Source organism: Phalacrocorax carbo, chromosome 10 (genome assembly GCF_963921805.1).
Source record: "Phalacrocorax carbo chromosome 10, bPhaCar2.1, whole genome shotgun sequence".
Classification (NCBI taxonomy): Eukaryota; Metazoa; Chordata; class Aves; order Suliformes; family Phalacrocoracidae; genus Phalacrocorax; species Phalacrocorax carbo.
In genome coordinates this window covers 5,713,780-5,729,518 of record NC_087522.1, presented here as the reverse complement: position 1 = coordinate 5,729,518, position 15,739 = coordinate 5,713,780, and the positions used below count along the sequence as shown (strand labels likewise).

The 15,739-nt window shown below is 43.7% G+C and overlaps 1 protein-coding gene across 3 annotated transcripts in view; it reads right to left on the bottom strand.

Annotated features, from left to right (window-relative positions):
* The window catches only part of TTYH3 (tweety family member 3), an 80,118-nt gene that overhangs the window by 10,986 nt on the left and 53,393 nt on the right, over window positions 1-15,739 (bottom strand). The window contains exons 8-14 of one of the 3 annotated variants that reach the window (XM_064461561.1): window positions 7,986-8,041; window positions 6,620-6,712; window positions 6,408-6,500; window positions 5,542-5,678; window positions 3,369-3,545; window positions 2,361-2,436; window positions 172-273 (exon numbers count right to left, since the gene is read on the bottom strand). In XM_064461561.1, the coding sequence (XP_064317631.1) occupies window positions 193-273; window positions 2,361-2,436; window positions 3,369-3,545; window positions 5,542-5,678; window positions 6,408-6,500; window positions 6,620-6,712; window positions 7,986-8,041 (713 nt within the window). In that variant the 3' untranslated portion in view covers window positions 172-192. The remainder of the gene's footprint in view (window positions 1-171; window positions 274-2,360; window positions 2,437-3,368; window positions 3,546-5,541; window positions 5,679-6,407; window positions 6,501-6,619; window positions 6,713-7,985; window positions 8,042-15,739) is intronic. The other 2 variants (XM_064461562.1, XM_064461563.1) reach the window with 2 other exon arrangements.

Genomic DNA, 15,739 nt, shown 5'->3' with positions numbered 1-15,739 from the left:
AGCAAAACTAATTTTAATTTTAACCCTTGGCAGGAGGGAATGGGGTGGGAGGTGCAGAGGAAAGGAATGTGAAGAAATAAAAGGCACTGGCCTGGGATAAACAGTGCAGGGATGAAGGGAGTGGTTGGGAGTGGAGAAGGGGTTGAGCAAGAAGGACCTTTTTTCCAGTACCTGTTCCATTTGCGGGCGCTGTTACCAGTATGTCCGTGCACTGTCCGAGGGCTTAAGCTGCCAGCTCATATGGCTGCTACTGTCCATGGCAGCCAAATACAACTGTGATGACGCAAGAAAGAGAGAGAAAAAGAGAGTGCAGCCTCAACGTGCATGAAAAACACAGTGCAAGCAAGTGAAACGCTGTGGTGTGTGTCAGTGACAAGGTGTGCTCTACCATCTTAAGGGAATAGCCCTGTGGCAAGAAGGAGAAAACAGAAGGAATGAGAAGGGAAAAACAACAAACAAACAAAAAGCCAGGAAAGTAACGGACAAACAATGCAGCAGGATCATCACATCTTAATTTTCACCATCTGTTCACAGAAAGCTAAATGGAATATATCAGCTCTGTCCACCCTTCTCCTCCCTCCCAAAAAGAGGCAGGGACACGTGCATTGGTATTCCCTTCTCATCTCTCTCCTCCCACAGATGATTTGCTATGAAAAATTACAATTTCTTCTGCTTCAGTATGGCCTCAGCCACCTGCTATAGAGAGCTGCAAATATGAAAATCCCAGAAAAGCCCCCATCCCTGCTGCCTGCCAATGAGAGTAGATAATGTTTTTCTTCTCTCCACTGCCTGTCTACTATGCTCCTCCAGAAAACATATTTATCCTATAGCCTGTTTCTTGTCTTATCTAGGGAAAGGCTCCCTTTGTCTATAGGTTCAGCGCTGCACTGTCCTTCTCCCCCAGCTCCTGCATTTTCCTATAACCCATATCGACAGCTGCCAAGTCAAGTTACTCTGAAAAAAATCTCATCTTTATCTACTCTTACAAACCAGCCTAAGGCACCAGGACTCAGATTTCCCCTCAGGGTATTAATGCAAACAGCTACCGAAGAACCAGGGAACTTATTGCATAACTAAAGCCCCTGCAGAAGGGAGTGTGCTTTCTCTGAAGCAGAAGAGCTGTAGGGGATGGGGAAGCAGGACCTTGGTCTACAGACGTTGAATGAACACATGCCTTGGCAGTACCAGAGGGACAGTGCTCTTCCTACAACAGAAACACCAGTAGTAAAGCATTTGCCACACTGTACTGTGCACGGCACATCAGCTCTTCTTGTGAGGACCACCATGTGTGGCTGAGAGCAGATAATACTACCAGAGCTTGCGATCAGATTACCACCAGGGATAAGAAAAAACTGTGTCTAGCCAAGTACAGAGACAAGGATCAACTCTCCACTTTTCCACTTTCTGTACAGGAAGAGGAACTGGTCCTTCTGAAGTAAAAACATGAATGTGATGTCCTCTTTTCCACTGCAATTCCTACTCCTCCATCCTCCAAGCATCTCTTTCTCCCCTTCCCATGAAGTTGAACCATGCACCACAGAGCATATTTTCTTTACCTATACCTGAAGACTGGTTGATTATTAGGCCTGCTACTACTCATCCTCTGTAATCACACCACCAAGTGAGTGAGCACTGCGATGTCATGTTCTCCAAACTCTGGTGTAAGGCAGGCTTACAGGATCCAGTGAAGGAAGGCAAGATTCATCTAGTTCTCACACAGACATGAAGGCAAACCCATGTTTTATCCAGCATACAGAAATGGCTATCAGGCCACTCCAAATACCAAAACCTTCCATGAAAGTTTTTTTTTGTTTTCCTCCATAGGAAATTAAATACAAAAATAGATTCTAAAGAAAGTAAAAGAGTTGTTAAAGAAAGATTTTTAAAAGAAAAAATCTCAACAAAAAAATACAGGTTTCATTCTACCATCTCTTTAGGGCAGATTAAGGAGAGAGGTTCAGCGATAACTCTGAATTTACTATTTTAACAAGCTTCTTTTTAAACTTGAGGAGCCAATGCCACAGATAGCAAGTACGCTGCATGCAAGTGAATCATCCTGCTGAAGTCACCCACCAAGATACTCATGCACTTCAGTGGTGGCAGGACTGGGCCCATAGGATTACCAGTGTTAATAGATTGAGTTTTACTCTTTTTATGTGCAAAGTCTGAAGTAGCATAGCAGGGCTTTATTCTCCATGGCAGGTGACACATGGCTTGTGTCACCTATTCAAATTGCTGCCATTTATGGGCCAGATCCTGTGTTTGGCTGCACAATCAGCTCCCTTGAGAGTATACGGGAGTGGTAAATGTGTATTTCCCAAAGTTGCTGAAGCAGAGAGGAGCAGTAAAGAGAGACTTACTGAGGGAGGTGGGGACTCCCGGCCAATGAGCGGGGTATTCTCGCAACGGGGGTTCTGGAAATTTGCATTCTGGCTCCTAGGAAAGGAAGACACACATGGTAACAAGGGGTATGTGCCATGCTTCTCTGGGGAAGGTCTCTGATGGTGATGTGGGCCAGAGCATATGCACCCCCAGGACTACTGTATCACACCAGTCTCCCTCAAAGCTTTCCTTATAGGCCAGGTGGATCCCTTTTTTTCAGACACAGGCACAAAACTAGCATTATTTTCCTCACATTAAGCACTATCTTTACACTCTTACTCAGAAGGGCCCACACTGAATCATGTCAAGTGATTTAAAAATAGGTCCGTGAGAAAATCTGCCTCCCTGCAGCATCAGAACTGCCAAGCTGCAGAAATGGAGATAAAATGAGGACAAACTCTAAGGGGAAGAACAAAATGATGTGCCAGCCTTAAAAAGATGGGCCCTAAAGGTAGTCCAAGTGTGATCAGGGCTAGGCACTTCCAGAGAAAGCTCTGAAGATCCCACCTGGACTAGGTAGCTCTGGACTGCAAGAGATGTCAGAGCTGACTACAAATATTGTGGAAGGACAGAGCCTGCAGGTTTTGTCTTGGCTCTCGGTCTCTCAGGAGGCTTAAAATCTTCTGGCAAGACTGTTCTGTCTGGAGATTAAGTCTTTTGGTTATCAGAATCATCATGTAATAAGGAGCCCAGACAATACTTTCCTACTTCTTTCCTCTAGACATTTCTAAACCCTGCAGGACAAAGCTGTTCACATTTTGGAGCTTGCTGTCTAATACAGCACTTTCTACTGCAGCACTTTTAAGCTATTCTCTTCTCCCAGTAGATGCCAATCAGGAACCATGCCTTTTGACACTTTGGACAAAATCCTTCAGCACTTTGTACAGCTTGGTTGAAAGTACTAACCTCGCAGCACTTCAACAACAGAAATCGGAGTGAAGCAACCTGGACAAGCTGCAATACAGCCTTCTGGTCAGGATACTCACATGTACTCTGTGACGGGAGCATTGCTGACTGTGTGTGCTGCTGCTGGAATGCTGGTCTCACTGCCATAACTACTCCCACAGCTATAGAGGCTGGGCATGTGCACTCTATAAAGATTATCATGTGTTTGTCTACTCCCTTGAGCAGCTGATTCTTCTTCCCCATCATCATCTGAGCTTCTGCAAGAAGGAGAAAAAGTTCTTCCTAGAACCCTACAATTACCCCACATGTGGGGTTTGCAGGAAACCATGGTAATCCTAGGAACCTCCCAACCATCTTCCACACCTCCACATTTATACCCATTTGGGATACCTCAGGGTGGCAGTGTCAAACACAGCCTACACCACAGTGACTCAGACCTCCCACAGATACCATCTGGACTTTTACACTGTGTGATCCCCTACAGTCTCCCTACGGTCTTCTCTCAGGGCTTGGCAGACAGCACAGTTCTGCAACTGCCCAGTCATGCAACCAAAGGATGGACACACATCCTGAAATACACAGCACTTAAAAAATAAGAGAGGCTGTGGGGATGTAGTGCCATACACCCCACAGAAAGCAGCCATTTGTGTCCTTTTGTTTCTTGTAGCCCTGTACAAAAAGCTTTTAAGGATAAGTCTCTAGACTTCTCCACACCCCCATTCTGGTTACAAAAGGTCTGCTTCAGCTTCTAGAAAAATCTCAGAAGTCTTTACAGAGGCTAAGTTGCAACATCTGTGCCTAAAGGCTTTATTCTCTAAAAAAATGTCAGGATTTTAAATCAATTTGATGCAGAGCAGAGCTCTTTGCCAGCTAGTTGGTTCCTTCCACGCTTCCCATAGTATCTCTTGTCCCTCCTATTTAATACACACTGTTATTTTACCTCCCTAATTATGGGATGAAGCACGAAGGTTCGAAATACATTTTAACGACGTTTGACAAAAGCTAGTAAAAGGTTTTACAGGAAGAACTTTGTTGCTGGGGAGACAGCATGGCCATCACTAGAACATCCCAGTCACCACCTGCAGCTTCTGTACCACAAGGTGGCACTGAAGATTTATTCAGGGAATTGCAGCCTGCACAGCCTCTTACTGGCAATAAGTATGGCATCCTCCACTTCCCAGAGGGAGGCAGAGGAAGAAGCGGTGCTCCAGGGAATGCAAGAGGGAATCCTTCAGTTCGCAGCAGCAGCCTAAGCCTGCTGGGGTTGGCAGCAGCCCACATGGAAGGCAGCACATGAGGTAACACTGTGTAAACCTTTTTCCTTCAAACAGGCAGACTACCATTCTCTTCTTGATAATGCCTCTGCAGCTGCATGTGGAAGAGGTAAGGAAACAGCCATTTTCTTAAATGTTGTTCTGACGCATTTCCCAAGGCTTTCTCTATGGGCACTGTAGGCCTGGCGGGCTCTGGCTTCCTGCTATTGTTCAGGATGTTCCATTTTACTTTGAACCTTGAGCCTCAGCTTAGACCACAAAAATCATGTTTCAGGACCACAGAAAAGAATTTGCTGCGCAGTCAACTGCTCTTCTTCAGGAAGAAAAAAAACCACTCAAAGTTATTTTAATAGGTGCATGTGGTGTAGCAGCCAGCGAAGCAAGGGTTTGCTCATGACTTACTGGTCAGCACGGTTACCACCATTACACTAGTTCCAAACAACTCTGCTGTTAGATGATTGCCACCAGTTTGCAAGTATCTCCTCTGCCCATGCTATTGCCAGCAAGACAGTTGCCGGTTTCTATTAGCTATGCTAGTCAGTCACCCCAGCGTGAGCAAAACCAAGAAAGGCAAGTGTGAACTGCTTTTCATTCCAATCTTCTTCCCCATACTAGAACAAAATGCCTTAAAGCCATGCAAGAGAATGGGTACTTTACAGAGATGGCACATAGTTCAAGCATTACCTTTCTCTACAGCTATAATCACTCATCTCTGATTTGACTCATAGTACTACAGCGTACTGAATACTCTGCACACATAGTATCCCAGTGCAATAAGGTTCAGATGTAAATATTAACCACAACCAGAGCAAAAGCCAATAGTTTTTCTTCAGTTGGACCTGTGCTTATAAAGCCTCATCCCTCACACTCCTGGGATTATATGGGAAAGAGCTCCATATGCTCATGGGCACAAATCCAATAGCCAGTCTTCGTTAGGAAAGAACTCTACAACGCTACAGGATCTAAACCCTCTCTATACCTCTTTTGCTGCCAAGTGTGTGGGACACTGCACACAATGGAACTGAACATGAGAGCTGTGACGAAGGAGAATAGAACCAGGTAGATGAGGCCTTCCACTCCATCGTAGCAAAAGCCCGTCAAAGCCTGGACATAATCCTGGAAAGAAATGAACAGAGTTTCATGATCACTAAAGAGTTAACACTGAGCTCTAATTCAAAAGCCTTTCCCTTGGACTCCGTTCTCTGAAACGAGTTACTAGATTGTAGTCCCTCTTCCAGAGCATACTTCTATTTTAATTTTGGGGATCTCAAGTGATTTTTGTAACTGATCTTAACCCTTAATTCCCTTCATAAAGCCCAACTCATACAGATGTGGTAATAGTTTCAACCCCACACAATAAGAATTTAAAAGAAAAAAGAAAAAAGCCAAGACAACCTTATGTACCCTACTTAAGATACCACATTTTTTATTATGCCTCTCAGCTCTCTCACTATGTCCCATTGCCCAAGAATACAAGCATGAACTATCCGTTTCTCTACCTTCAGAGGCACACCTAAGGCAACAGTTAGCCCATGCTACTTTCCACTCCATGGGAAAGGCAACAAGCTACGTGCTACGGAAAAAAAACTGAAAGCCCCTGAAACCTTAGGGCTGCAGCTTGTAGATGTATAATGGCATGTTATCTAGTTTCCTATGTTGACCTTTAAACAGAAAGCTAACTTGATCCAAATTCCCATTCTCCTTTCTGCTGGAGTCAATCAGTAAAAACAGTTTACAACAACTTTGGCACACGAGAGATTTGAAACTCCAAAATAATCAGTACGGTACAGGCTGTACACCCTTCTTTGTTTTTTCTTAGCTCAAGCCCAGTTATTGAATACTCACCAAATGCAGACTCCGACAGTCTACTAATGCTGTCAGTTGCTGCAAGTTGATCTCTGTTGAATTTAAGACCTCCTGGATCCGAGTAAGATACTCCTGTAAGCAACAAGCTAGCAATTACAGCAAGGAAATAGCTTAGCAGGAGCTGATCTTGGGCTTTGTACAAGGGTAAGGGAAGACAGAAAGCAGAGGAGAGCAAACTTGGGGAGAGTTACCTTGGAGGTGGGGTATTCTCTAGTTGCTGACCTCATGAGTTCCGTAACATCATCCTGCATTTCCACCAGAGCCTTGTGACTTCCTGACAGCTTCTGCTCAACACAAAACATGCAATGTTTCAGCAATTCAAGCCACGTGAACCAAAAGAATTCCTGGGAAATAAGAGCTAAATCCTGCTCCCAAATACTGAAGCATCATCTGTATGAATGGTACCAGTTAAGGAGGTCTCAACTGACATGGATGCAGCTGTGATAGGGTTAAATTTTACTTTTACCAACCTGGAAGAACTACAGACAGAAAAGGAGAAGGGAAGGGAAGAAAGAAAGAAAGCAAAACAAATACACACACACAAAAACTGTACACACAGCTGGGGCAGCTCCAGGACAGAGGGGAAGGAGAAAGAAAAGACAAAAAACACTCCTGTTCTTACCACAGACCACAGCTGGATTTTCCTACTAAATCAGATAGCTGAGAAAGACTTAATGTTAACACTAGAAGTTGTTTGTATTGGGGTACAGCCTTCACATCCCATTAAATGCATTCCCCTTAAAGCATCCATGGGAATTTCACATGCAATAGCGTGTCAGAGAGTATACTGAGCAACCAGAAATGCAACAGATGGCAATGGTGCATCATACCACAGCTTGAAGTGTTCTTACCCCACCCTTTAAAACAGAGGAAGACAAGACTTAAAAAATCCTAAATATAAATGGTGAAGCAGCTGGTGTCTGCCAAACGGTGGGTGGTGTGGGTTCATTCTGGCCTCTGATACATAAGACAAAGTTTGGGATGGGCCCAGGTGCTGTTCCTCGGCCCCCACACAAAAGAATAATGACTCATTTATACTTCAGGATACAAACTCTTCAACATCCAAGAGATTTAAGAGGCGTATGTGAGAATCACTTCCTCACCCACAGAAGTGGCTGCATTTTGGGAGTGGAGTGTTGCCACTGTTTAACCCAAAAGAACCTTCAAGAGAAGATTCAAAGCAGAAGTATGTAGTTTCCCACCCTTGCATTTATCGGGCGTGCTCTGTCTCCACGTTGCTGCCCTTAGAAGAGTGCCATGTAAACAGAGGTACCATGAACAAAGCCATGGTCCTCACCACATCACATATGGGCCTCTCTAAGAGGGCATCCTGGACCTGAAGCTATACAGGTAGTGACGAAGGTGGGAAAAGCTGCTCATTAAATCACAGTGCCACCTCTTGCATAGCTGGAACGTAGCTACCAAAGCTTTCCCAACAGGTGGTGTGCTCTAAAGCCAACACCTTGCAACTTGCCGCATGCTGGCATCAGAAGCCTTTAACCTATACCCTGCAGAATGCTGAGAAGGGGTGAAGGGAGCTTGGATGCTTACACTCACCTGCTGGAAAGGGTTGGGGTATCCAGCACTACAGGTAATGTAATAGCGGAGAGTATCTACAAAGACAAAAGAAAAGAAAGTCATGCTAGATACAAAGTACTGCAAAGCTGGAACAACGTGACTGCCACAAGGGAGGTGTTAAGCTCTGAAAGCAATACAGAAAATGAAAATGCAATACAAATTGAAATATTTCCCTGTCTCCATGTAGGATTACAGTTGCATGGATAGCACTAGAGAAAGGGAAGTAACCGGCCTTTGGGGAGAAAGAGATCTGATTGTTTTGGAGGGATTTTTGTTGTTGTTGTCTGGGGTTTGGGTTTTTTTTTTGTTGTTTTAACAGCCCCACTTATATAGTTCAGTGAGCCATCAAGAAAGTTTTATTCAGAAGTCAGCACTATCTGCAGTATGACTGTAAGACAAGACCTTAGCCTAGGATCCAACATCCAAATAGATGTTTAATTTCTGCAGCTTCCAAGTGTCAGAATACCAATCTATGATCACTGGAAGCAACCAGAGGTACAGACCACTGCCTTGGGTGCATAGCAAAGGAGACAACTCAACTTACAGGCAATTCAGTTCACCGGCCACAAAACATTAGCACAGGATGGGTAGTAGTGGTGACATAAATACAGGCTGCTATCAAAAATACCTGTGGAAGCACACCATTCGGCCAAAGACAGTGCAAACATACATCTCTATGCTACTACAAAGCTGAATGTACTGCTTCCTCAGTGTACAAATTCAAGTGTTTTAAAGAAAGAAAAAAAAAACAACCAAAAAACCTCTTCACAATGGAGGATCCTTCTATCCCATTCAGGAGAAACTGGTTTTAGGTGGTGTTCTGTAGAAGAATGTAAGAAAGCCCTCTTCATTCAAGAAAATCATAACTTTTGGTAATATTTCCTAAAAATAGTATCACTGAAAGCAAGTGAGGAAATGGATGGAAGACCACAAGTTCTTGTCTTTCTGACATGTACTGAGGATGGACAAGTAAATAGTAGTCTGTTTTCTCACGGTGTCACTTGCACACAATTAGATTTTAATTAGATGCTTTAATTAGACTTTAACTAAAAGAGTATGCAATTTGTTTTGCACCCTTCTTTTGAATTCTGCAAAAAAAGTTATTTTGGTATTGAGTCAACGCTGCAGACTTCATCAGGAAGGAAAGCTCTTGCCATGTATTAGGATACCAGCAACACATTATCTGTTCAAGGGACCTCAGATCATTTGCTGGTAACATTCCAAAAGTTAGTCTTAATACTGAGTAGCTCTATCAGTAATCGCAGCAAGGTGAGGATGTACTTGTAAAGTTCCAGAGAAGACTGTTACAGTGCTCTGCTAGCAGCATCACCCATTTCCAGGCCTGAAGACATAGTTTTATTTCTCCCTGTTCAGATGCGTACGAAACCAGCCTTTCGCCCTCATTAGCCCTCCATACTACTACACCAACTGCCAGTGTACACAAGTTACAAGTACCAGGCTTTCCCCTACTGTTCTCAATAATGCTATTGAGGGAGGGAGCTCTGAACAACTTGATCATCCAAATACTTTTAGATTATTTCTCAAATATTTACAATTCCTCTTCAGATGAATGGGAGTGCGTCAGCTCAGCAAAATCCAGGGTGAAGTTGGCTTGGTAAAGATGACAAAAGCCCCAAAACACACATACACTCTGCATTTCCCTCCCCACTAGCATCCTTTTCTCCATTCCTTTTAGTCTTCTGTCTGTGACTTTCAGCAACACGTATTCCAGACTGCAAAGGTATTCTAGTCAGTCCCAACTCAGAAATCAGTAAAATGCACAACCACAAGTGAGCAGAGCTGTGAAGGAAGCAGACCTGACTGTATTCTGACTCTGCCACACTTCCCATAAATATTGAATGCACCTTTCAGCAAGCCAACACGCTGGAGACCAAGTGTTACGACAGACTGTCAGCTCCTGCACACTGGCAATGCAACCTGACAGCTGTTATTTATAATTCATTAGCCTACTTTGGGGCAGCTTCTGCCAGCTGCTCCATCTGCACCCCCCCCCGTCACCATTCAAGTCCTTCTCTGGGATGACTTACCTCTCCCAGCCAAGCCAAGCCTCTAAACAGCAATTAGCAAAATCTGGGAAGATAGGAGGGCAGCAAGAACTGCTTTGTGTGCCTCACTTTGGGCAGACCACAGAAGTGACCGTCCACAACTACTGAGCCAAGGAAAGGACTGCTCCTCCCAGGCTCATAAATCACACTCAATGGCTAAGCTAAAAATGGATGAAAATGCACCTATGCTGAAAGAACAGCATAGCAACAGCAATCCACAGCATCATACACAGTCACCTAAAGGAGCTGTGATCTTGTCCCCTATTTATTTTAAACCATCAAACCACTAAAAATTTCTCTTAGGCTTCCACAGTGGTATCAAGTTTGCATCGCCTTTATAGGTGCATTAAGTTGTATGACACACCGCTAATACAAAGCTCCAGAAATGTTTTTTCAGGGCCTTCTGGATCATCCCTGATTGACAGATGGCAGATGAGAATTCCTGATATCATCATAGTTTGCAGCTTGTAAACCCAGGATAAAGATTGCTGTTACAAGTGAAGTGAAAAGCAGTACACTGAAATAAGTGCTTCCTTTGCTTCACCCTGGAAGGCAGGATCAACAAGGCTTCACTGTGGTAGTGCTGGCTTTGCAGCTGACAAGTGTGACACTGTACATAAAACGTGCTTTCCAAAATGGCAAAGCCAGCAGGAGCGGCTTTCCCCTGTGCTGAACCCAGTGTGCTAATAGCTGTGGTGCTTTAAAGCTAAAGATACAATAGGCAGCGAAGCTGCTTTAAAGGGATTCTGTGCTGCAAAGCCTGCAAATTAAGAGGAGCATGACTCCTGCCTCCATACCACAGGCTGGGAAAGAGGAAAGAGAGTTTTAAACCTGGTGGAGGCTATCCTGTACAACAGCAAATCTCAAATTTCTGTCCAGAAAACAGCTATACTAACCCATCATTTGCACTCTGCTAATAGCTCCAGGCAATTTCTTTCTATTATTATCTTTCCAATGCATTTTCCTCTCAAGGAAAATTCTTGAAGGTTGGATCTGATTTTTGAAGCCGACCTTTAGGCAATCTAGTTTATAGAGGAAGGGTTAGGCAGGGTCTCATCTGCAGCTGCCTGTGCCTGCTGTTGCTAGCAGCAATCCTCCTGACCCACTCTTAGTGCACAGGCACTGTGGGAGCAGAAGGCAAGGAAGGGAACTACCCAAAATGCTTTATTTTTGCAAAGTCTGTTTTTCCTAGAAAGGAAAGTAGAGCTGCCTACTAAAGACAGCTTCAGCTGCTAGAGCTACTTATTGCTTCTGCAACCATGGAGACTTACTTTCACTTCAAAGCTCAGCCAAAAGGCAAAAATGGCATTATGCACCCACCAAAAGGCAGCAAGAAGGTCTGTAGGGTAAAGGTCAATCAAGAAAAAGAATCTAGTTCAAAAAAAAAAACCAGCAACAAAACCCTCCACACCTAGAACAGCTTTTCCCAGCCCTTCATCTCTACTTGAGCATTCTTTAAGCAGCTTGCACACCCAGTGAGACTGGCTCTGTGGGTTCAGAGGAAGTTGAAGTATATTGCCTATGATGTCAAAGGAAGAAGACCCTTCTGGCCAGGTCTTCTTGCCCAAGTAACATGTTCTCCACCAGGATTTTTGTTTCCCTAAGGCAGCAGTCTAACAGCAAAAGGAAGTATCTGCATAACATTTATACTTTTCTCATATATGCCACTCTTGTACTAGTGAAATCAGTCATCGTGAGCTTTCAGCAAAGAGCTCGTAGCCATCCCACATGCCCTCCACTCAAAGCTTCCTGCTAATCAGGAGTCCAACAAAACCATGCAGCAAAACAGCTACTCAACACCAACATCAGCTCACCAGGGTTCTCAAGAGCACTTCTTTGGGCAAACTCTTTTCTGCAGTGCCCGCTAAGCCCAAGTAATGACTGTGCAACCACCACATGCCCTACATGAGGTTTTGACCCGACCTTCCTTCTAGAGAAGAAAGTGAGGTGGTGCTGGTGTCAGTCCTCCAATTAATTCAGCTCTGAGCTTCTAAGATGAGAGCTAATCAGTGAGAGGCCAATGATGAGGCTGCGTGCAACAAGAATGCTTGCTGCTTATATCTGAGCAGCTAAGTCTCAGCATCCAGACTGACCAACTTGGCTGCACCAGAGGTAAAACGCCTCATTATCCATCCCCTGAGGTTTACATTTCCTTCAGATGAACCGAGTAGCTGTTCACCATGCAAATTTCTAGTAAGAGAATCTGGAGACAGCTATTCTTGTTGTTTAGACAAATTATGCCTTTGTATTTAATTTTATGCAATAAGTCATCTGATAACAACATAATATCAATGAAAGAGAATGAGACCAGAAGATGGCCTCCCGCTTTGAAAATAAACATCTTGGCTGCACCAAGTCTTTTTACTAGCAGCGGGAGCAGATTACACAGCCACTGTTCAACTCCATTGACTTTATCTCAATTAATGAACACTGGGCAAGTTAGGCACATATATCAGCCTCTTCTGCAAAATGATTTAAGTCTCTTCTCCAGGAAATCTGCATTAAGGCTCTTTGCCTCTCATTCCCCCTCCTTTTTTTAATGCAGCACATTTTATCTACAAAACAAGGACACCTCCTCTCCAGCTAAAAACATGACAGTAATAATGCACTTAATCAGATTGTTCTCAGCTCCATTAATTCTATTTAGATTTGCAAACAGCAATTAATACACGTACTGGCATATTAACATACTAGTTGCCCAGTATCCAAGATAGTTATTTTTCTGTGAAAACTGCTATAACCACTACCAACAAAAAACCCACTGCAAATATGCAAACCTAGGTGACTCAGTCCTAGCCTGAATGCCAGAGCATAGGGCTGGGAATATTAAAACACATATTTAAAGACAACTAAAAGTAGTGATTAAAGGCAAAAATTGACCCAGAACTACAAAGCTGCTTAAGATTACTTACTTATTAGTTTTTACATCCTTAAAAACAGATGGCAGCACCTAGCCTAGTATGCCATACCCCAGCACTGGCCAAAAGCAGACATCTAGGCAAGACTGAAAACATGAGTGCCCTCTCAGTTCAATTATAGCTCAAGTGTCTCCCAAGGTAAATGTGGTTCCTACATATATGGTAATTTCCAAAGGATTCTTCTTCCATGGACTACCTGAGCCCCTCCATCCATTCACACCCTCTCTCAGTCATCTCTCTTCTGAACTGAAAAATTCATGGTCAGATACAGTCTGGTGAAACTAGCTGGAGCAATCTTAAAGTGTTTCTGCCTCATCTGTCTATCCTGCTGTTAATGTTGGAGAGCATTACCCTCAAAGCAGAGGCAGCAAACCAGAGAGTGTGAAAAGTCTGTACACTAGAACTGGGAGCCTTCAAACAGGGCAGCTTCTTCCAAGAGGACAGCATCGATGCTGGCTCCCAGCTGCCTGCCCTGCCTACTCGAGCTCATTGCTCGAGTATAAATGGCCAACTGATCACAAAGCAGCTGCTACAATTTACAGCCAAGCATATTAAGGGATACCAACACTTATTTCAGACTTTTAAAGATGTTTCTAAGGAGCCATTATTGGGATTCAAGTGTCATTGAGTAGTGCCACACTGCAGTCCTCATGATGTGATTTTCCTTCCTGCTCAGGTGAACAGGACAGTCCCAACATCAGGGACCAAGAGCAATTTCTGTAGCTTCCTAATCATAAACTATGACACAGCAGTGAAAATCCACACAGGAAGGCAGAACATTGGATCATCTCCCAGCCAGCTGCCTAGTCCTATGGCAGGCTCAGAAGTTAAAATTATTTCCTTCTGAAAAAAAGGAAAAGATGCTCATGAACACTCAACGGCCGCCTAACAGCAGGGAGCTGACACACCAGCAACCCACGGAAGGGGCCACCCTTCCAACTCAAACCTGTGACAACACCTGCTCTTCCCCCTCTTCAGCATTTCACTTAGACCCATTCACTGTTATTTATGGAGCCTTAACAACTGTTATAACTGACAGTGCTGCCAGAACAGAGCCTGATTTCACCCGGGGGAGCTGACTGTCCCTGCCGGGGGAAGCAGGAGGGGGGACAGGAATGTCAGCCCTGCACTCACCGTTAGCGTTCAAATGAATGATACTGGTTAACGAAAAGCTGCAGGAGCCAAGCAGACAAGGACAACTGAAATGGAGAAGTAGCACAAAGGGGCATTTCTTCAGTTTCCTAGGGTCAATCTAATTGTTACCAAACATGCTCCAGAGCTGATTTGCATTAGCGAATTATTACAAGCACAGCTGGTATTAGCATCAGATATTTCCCCTTGGCCTCACTGACCCATTTATCTCCTTGAACAACTAGGAGACTAACTTGGTACCTGAAGCCAAATCTTCATCACCTTCACAGCCAAGAAAGAATTTTCATCTTGTGCAGTGTCAAACACTCATTCTCTTGCCTTTTGTATTTCTTTGTTACAAAGACCCTTATGTACTGAGCTGCCTGGCTCTATCCTCTCCTTCCTGGGAAATCAATAAATATGGCATTCCAAAAATAAGCTCTAGGGTGGTGATATCAACCTGTACATATTCTTTTATACTACATTCTGCCTCCAGACATAAACATTTCTTATTGCTTCCAATCCCTGCATCCTCATGCCTATCTACATACTTAATTCCCTATCAATTGCACAGCCAGAGGCAGCATTTGGCTAAGCGCACGGCCATACACTAGACCTTCTATACACAAAGCAAATATTCTCCGATTTCGCTAAATAAGAACCAGGAAAACCACAAGTGGCTCTCTTTGCAAGTCAGTGTCATTGCTTATTTGTGTTTTATTATGCACAGAACTATACAGAAAAACTATAGGAGGAGAGAAGGTAGGGCGAAAGAAAAGTTAACTTTGTTATCTAAGCAACACACTCAGTCCTGGAAAATACTTTTCCTTTTTCACGCTTGTGGTATCTCTGCTGGCAGGTACCCAACCACTTTTTTTTTTGTTAAGTCACAGTTCTGAACCACTTTTGCCCCCCAGAGATCCAAATTGGAGGCACCCCTCAACTCACCAACCACTTTGGTCTAAATTAGGAGTAAACCAACCCAAAATCCAGCAGTGCTTCAAGCTGGAATCCACTGTGACGCAGGCATATTGCTTTAAATGGAACAGGATAAACAAAGCAACCAAAATACTGCATTTATAATGAAAAGGGAAACTCATACTTTTTGTGGCTGTTTCCATTCATTTACCCTTTAAATTAGCCTTAAAGAGACTCCTAATTTATAGCCACCATTAAGAGAAAAAAGTTATATATATTTGTTGATAATAGATACAAAAGTAAGATTCTAGATTCAGGAATATGAACCCCAGATCAAGTTTTAAAAATTACAACTCAAACTGCACACTGCGGTTGCCACAGTTCTGTCACTTAGAGAGGAGAACAAGATTCAAGAGTGCTACATTCAAAGCAAAATAATCCAGGGACTTCTGTTGTTCCATCTTATCAGTTATTTCTACGGCCAAGAGAGAAGAAAGGTTCTGAAGACTCTTCTGACAAAAAGAAAATTATGCATCTGCATTTCTGACCGGAGTATAAATGCTTCTTTGGGAGGAACATCGCTTTTCCAGAGCTCCACGCACATATACTTTTCCCACTGTATGCAAGCTCCTCTGTTCCAAACAGATCCTTAAATTCTCAGCCACCACCATGCTCCTGTGTTACAGCTGGAGCCACGGTA